Here is a 6,402-nt window from a genome sequence, read left to right on the forward strand (position 1 = left end):
AAATGTATTGTGTACCGTCATCATTTATAGAAATGGTGAAGTGTGTTCCACCAAATATCAACATACTTACATGTACTCTGATGCTGATATTTCCGTGCTTTTGTCGATCGTTCACTTTTCTTGTGATGTCAGAAACATGATAGCTTGTTGGCATTTATTTTATGTTTTGTTTTTCTCGTTCCTTCCAATGAAAAATTTAGTGAAGAAAAGAGTCATGAAGTGAACCTATTTATTGGGAAGACCATGAATAATCACGAGCTAAAATTAATTAAGTGGAATCAATCAATATTTTTGAAGAGAAATTGGTTAATTTGGTATAATAATGGTTTTAGGATAATTATAATTAAATGACCATGATGATAATTTAACGATACCCGCTACAGATGGGGGAAATTACTTAACGATCATACATCTTGGTATCGACCGTGTGATGTACTATATAATATCTCATATGAGGTGATGCTCCGTTTTACTATTTCGAGTTGGTTGACATAAATGTGCTGTTGTGATAAAAGACGAGTTAAACGATGGAGATCAATGTTGCGTGGGATGTCTTAACCTTTCGATTGGTAACGCACGCCCGGTGTTAAGTGGAGATTAGAGAGGAGTCCCGAATCAATACATTCCTCCGGTACCCCTCGTCCTGTATACCTCCCGCGGTCGCTGGTCCGATATGATTAACATACGAGTGTCGTGCTGATCTTTATGATAACAAGAGGATGAATTTATCAGTGGGATTTTTATATTGAGTACACAGAGTCTATCAATTTCTCTGGAATGTTACCCGAGCCATTGGTCAGAGTTAAGGAGAAAGCATTGATTCTGTGTATTGACAGAAGGCATGACTGTTATCAGTCATATCTGTATACATACAAATATAGACATGAATATGTTCTCTATATAGTCCTACCTGTAAACATACATGTAACAGTATTACTTCCTGATAGCTTTTGTTTACCCTTATATACAATCCATAACCACATACTTACAAAGCACAAGGATTATCATCCATGTAACCTTGACATTGACTTAGATTGTCAGCGATATAACCTTGACTCATATTGCCAGCCATGTAACCTTGACATTGACTTGTCCGCCGTATAACCTTGACATTGACTTAGATTGTCAGCGATATAACCTTGACTCATATTGCCAGCCATGTAACCTTGACATTGACTTACCGCCGTATAACCTTGACATTAACTCATATTGCCAGCCATGTAACCTTGACATTGACTTTTAGTAGTGAGTTTTGACTTATACATTACATGTGTAAATATATGTTGAAGTGTAATATGTATTTAAATTACCAAATTACATGTCTATTATTTGATACATGTAAAAGTAAGCAAGGGAATCATGCAACGTTGTTTTACTAGAGTATGGATTTGATAAACAACGTATCGGTATTTACGTAGTCAGATATGAATACATTGATATTATGTTTCGTTTGTATCCATTAGCTGGCAGTGAAATATTAGGAATTAATTTAATGTTTCATATATACTTTGATAAATAGACTAAAATGATATTCCATTTTAAAGAACATTTTTACATATTCACTGTAAATATACTTGCAGAAATAAAACTTTTTAAGAAGATGACAATGTTTATATTAGCAGATTGTAGAAAAACCAAGGCAAAATCAAATACTCTTCTTAAGTTTGCTTGACTGCTCAGGTTTGTTGAAATCGTTGACACTCCTGTGTGAAGAGGGGTTGGAGAGTAGGCACTGGTTTCCGGGGTTGTGTAAGCAATACTAAGTATATAATACCTACCTATTTATACTCAGGGTGTATGTGTAGCGAGCAAATAGTTAAAGAGGGGATTAAATAACGGTATTTAATACCACTTTATAGAATCAACAATGAATAGGTATAACTATCAAAATCTATAAAACCGATACATTGATTACTCTCTACTCTTTTTTCAGATTTGTATGAGGTACTGAAATCCTGGCCCAAAGTCACAGACAAGTTAAGGCGCCCACAGTGTTATCGTCGAGGTAAGGAACAGTAAACGGCCTAGGAGTAATGTTCTGTGGAAAGGTTGGGACGGATGTCGGATCAGTTAAAATTGCTGATAAATACCAGACTAGATAGACATACTGTGGTGATTTGTGGGGCGACTTGTGTTGGTAGGACGAGTTGTGATATCGTGGCGAGTTGACTTATCGCCGGTTCCGTGGAGTGTTGTGTATTGCGGTGGTAGTAGCCCCAGTATAGAGTGTACACATTGATTGGGCAGCCATTGATCACTATTGTATCACCACTTACACTGAGATGTGATCAAATACCCGGACATTAATTTATGGAGAATAGCTTACCGGCAAACTGATTTGTAAATGTTTGGCCATTTGGTCAAACAAATGTTTTAATAGAGTTCTTACCGTAAATCAAACAAAACGGACGGCTTCGATAACTTTGGATTAAAGGGCCCACGCGATAATGTGTGTATACTGTTAATGTCCGTCTGTAAGAATGTAAGTCACATTCCTGGCCTCTGGAGCGGTAGAATCATCGCACAAATTGTGCTACAGTGCTATAATGACAATATGAATTCTGGTCGATGGTGAACAATACAATGGGACCATTCCACGACCAAAGTCAGACAATGGAATTCGCAGAAGAGTCGATAGCGGGGTCATCCCTGAGAGGCAGCCCGAATATGTTTGAGGAGGAGCAGATCAGGCTAGATTCGGCTTTCTCTGAGTTTAGTTTGGGAGAAGAAGATGACACAGACGAAGGTCGGCTGTCGAGAGCTTTACAGTCATGGATGCCAGACCACCAGTACTCAAGTATCAAACCGATGGAGAAGCCTCCGATACAGCCAATCTACAGTGGTCGTCTCGGCGAACATCAGCACCTTAAACGGTCCTCAAGTGAGGACTCGATTGTCACCAGACTGTCTCTATTCTCGTGCTCATCGGGTCAGGATCATGACGATGAGGACGTGGCCGCAATTCGGAAAAAGAAGAAGAAAAAGAAGGCGGCACCTTCCACCGTAAAGGAGGGGGATATCCTCACGTGGGACAAACTGGAGGAGATGTACCGACATAAGAGGGGTGCTTTTACCAGTTTTATGAAAACTCAAAACGCCATAACTATGGACACGTTTACTGGTCAAATACAAGAAGATAGTGCCATTCAAAAACTAATGAACCCCAAAGAGAGGGCTGCCATGGCGCGTGTTGGTAAAACTGAAGGAGTGCACCTCACATCCGACCTGAAGAAAAGTGGAAGTATGACAAACATTGATGAGTCGGGTCGACCGCTAGTGCTGCCGACAGCTAATAAGGTTAAAGCTGCCCGCATAGGGTCTGCGGGCACAAAACCAACAAGTAGACCCATCAATTTGGAGGAGATACGCCAACAGCGTATAAATGAGAAACTAGCTCAGATACAAAAGGCCAGAACTAAGAGACAACAGGCTCTGAGGAAACGGACATCTATCGGTAATATAACAAGGAAAATGTCTCTTTCCTCGGACGTGAGCTCGGACTTCGCTCCCAACACTCCGTCCGTCCGGTCACTGTCTCCGGAACCGGAAGAAAGAGTGTCTGTGTGGAAAGGAGATCGCGAGATTCTAGAAATGGATTTACGGAAGGGATTGACAGAGCGTGCTACAATGAGGATAAGAAGTACCACTGCCGCCCTAGAGCGTGTGACGGGGTTCGGTGAGGATAACGAGTTCCAGCGGACTGTAGGTAGGCACGAGGAGTTTCCCTTCCATATCACAGACGACTACGGGATACATCCCAAAATAGTCCAGAGAATTCGGATCTCACCTCAGCTTAGTAACGTTATACAAACGGATATAAAAGTTAGAATGGGTCGGCCGAGATATCACGAGATTCGGGTTCGAGATATGGATATATGGAACCGCGGTCAGAAGCTTGACCGGGGCCATACTAATCTAAAGGTGTTCAACTGGCTGCACAGTTTACGTGAGGACTCGTTTGAGAAGGACATTGAGAGTGTTGTGGAGGACAACCTGCCGAACATACACGACAATCTCGGCATTCTACACGTCGAGTCGGCCGACGAACCGGATGTCAAACCGCTCTATCTAAAATCATTTAGATGATGTAAGGGTACTTAGTCTTAAATTCACGCGGAGTCACTTTATGTATAAATAAATTGATTGAGGTATGTATCATTTGTGAATTCAAAGTAATGAATATTTTTCCACCTGATAACATTTATTGGTTCTTTAAAACTCAGAGCATAAACGGTGTAAATGTTTGTACATTAATAGCGGGTTTCAAGATAATGATTCTTAGTAGTTATTACTACTTGGCGAGATTCATTTTAAACAAATTCAAGGAAAACTTTCATTTTATTATCGTCCATAATCAAATTGACATGTTACATTCGTGATGGAAATTAACTTATTTTATTGCTATAATGTATATTTTTCAAGTAAAAATAACACGTGATACAACAATCACATACCGACTTTTCTTTATTTTCTTTTACTGATTTCAAACTTTGTAATCAGTATTGATCGATTAATTGGTTTGAAAATGACGTTTTTATGTCTCTTTTGTAGGACTTTTTGTCGAGAAATATGATAAATGTAAGCACTTATTCTAACAACCCAAACACGTTTGTCAAATAGGCTGAAACCGTACCCTTAATTTGATAATTGTATAGTCTGAATAGCACTGGATATTCTAGATATTACTTTATTGGCGTTAGATCCCGGTAGATGACAAACTCCGCATCCTAAATTTGGATATATATATGTAATTCCTCGATGAGCATGTTATAGAATAAGATATTAAATATGTTAAAGAATATCTGTGATATTTAACGTCTAAATAAAGTCTTTTTATTTGATCATTTGTGTTTGTTTCTTTAATTCATCCATCTTTCACGTTGGTGTTCATGTGTGACATACACATTTTTACACAAACATAAATAAGCCTGATCAGCTGTATTATTTACAGGAAACTACGTCACCAACCGTTTATATATTTCAGGAAAGCACAATAGACGGATATAATATATTTATCAGATTAGTTTATAAAATCCAAGGATTGATATTGAATCATCAACAACTATAAACAACAAACAAACAGGTGGTACCATCGATGTTCTGCTCACTGTAGGGCCATCTGAGAATTTATTTCAGCATTTGGGAGGATTGCTCATTTTGTGTATATACATTGTATGTTGGGGTGTTCCGTTTTTTTTTTGTTTTTTGTTGTTGTTGTTTTTTTCAATTAGATATTTGTTATTTTTCAATATTTCAGGGTAAAAAATAAAAGTGTTAGATTTCCCTAAAATGTAAAAATAAAGTGACCAATGTGTACTATTTCCCACATTAATGCTTATTATCTTAATTACAGTGAAACTAATAAAATTTATAGTAAATTTTAGCTTGATATAGTTAAAATTATATCACAGTCATGATTTAAGCAAAAACAATTGGAGGAAAAAAATACTAAAAATGTTACTCTACTGAAAGTGAAGAAAGGTATAATTTCAAAACGTGGCTCAGACTCGCCACTTTTTCTTCATAACGTAACCCTTTCTGAAATACTGCAATTAAAAAAAACCTCCAACTTGCGTATTACACGGAAACTAGAGTATTATAGTCCCAACTCTAGTTGGTGGTTTTCCCCGACCTGTTTATATAATTTAGTCGTCCTTGTTGATGAGAATGTGACATCACATCTTCGCTTCGTGGAACGCCATTTCACACTGTTATTTTCAAAGTTTTTGGGGTTTTTTCCCAAAATACAAAAAGTACTCTTGTTAATGCATCTGAATGAACAACTCTACACTCGTATCGTAAATATCTTAGTGTTCATTAACTGGAACAAGAACGGTAACTCCCATTAAGAATTGGAATCACCATAAAGTATAGTGTGTAGTAAATGTGTTTTCTGTCGCCTTTATCTATATTTTATTGATGTTCATTGATGTCGAGACAAATAATTTAGGGTCCATGTCTAGTCCACAAAATTCTGACAGGGTATATTTTGCTTTGATGAATCTTTTTTTTTTCTCCGAAAATATAATTTGTGATATGATGGTATAATTATAGATGATATAAATAAATCGTAGTCTTATTCTTGCTACGGTACGCATAAACACTTTTTTCATTCAAAGATGTACAATGTGTATTTTAAGCGTGCATATTTACTTACAGCTTCCCAGATATGTAAATGGTCTTTTTTGAGACTATGACGATAGATAAAGAAGTGAAGATAATTTGATCAGATGTTGAGTGCAGAACATTGTCAGTAAAACATTCTGAGGCACATAAGGTAACTGGTCGGTAAACATCAAAAAGATACACATATCAAAACCAGATAGCTATGCCATTGTGTGTGAGAGAAATTTAAAGTTAAAGACAATTTAAGTTTAGAAATTATCCTTTAACATATGCTGT

At 37.3% G+C, this 6,402-nt stretch overlaps 1 protein-coding gene across 3 annotated transcripts in view; it reads left to right on the forward strand.

Moving 5' to 3' along the window:
- The window catches only part of LOC138334373 (uncharacterized), a 16,973-nt gene extending 12,131 nt beyond the window's left edge, over positions 1-4,842 (forward strand). For all 3 annotated transcript variants that reach the window (XM_069283038.1, XM_069283040.1, XM_069283039.1), the window contains exon 2: positions 1,934-4,842. In XM_069283038.1, the coding sequence (XP_069139139.1) occupies positions 2,569-4,086 (1,518 nt within the window). In that variant the 5' untranslated portion in view covers positions 1,934-2,568 and the 3' untranslated portion in view covers positions 4,087-4,842. The remainder of the gene's footprint in view (positions 1-1,933) is intronic.
- The last annotated feature ends 1,560 nt before the right edge of the window (positions 4,843-6,402 follow it).

The sequence above is a fragment of the Argopecten irradians genome, chromosome 11 (genome assembly GCF_041381155.1).
Source record: "Argopecten irradians isolate NY chromosome 11, Ai_NY, whole genome shotgun sequence".
Classification (NCBI taxonomy): domain Eukaryota; kingdom Metazoa; phylum Mollusca; class Bivalvia; order Pectinida; family Pectinidae; genus Argopecten; species Argopecten irradians.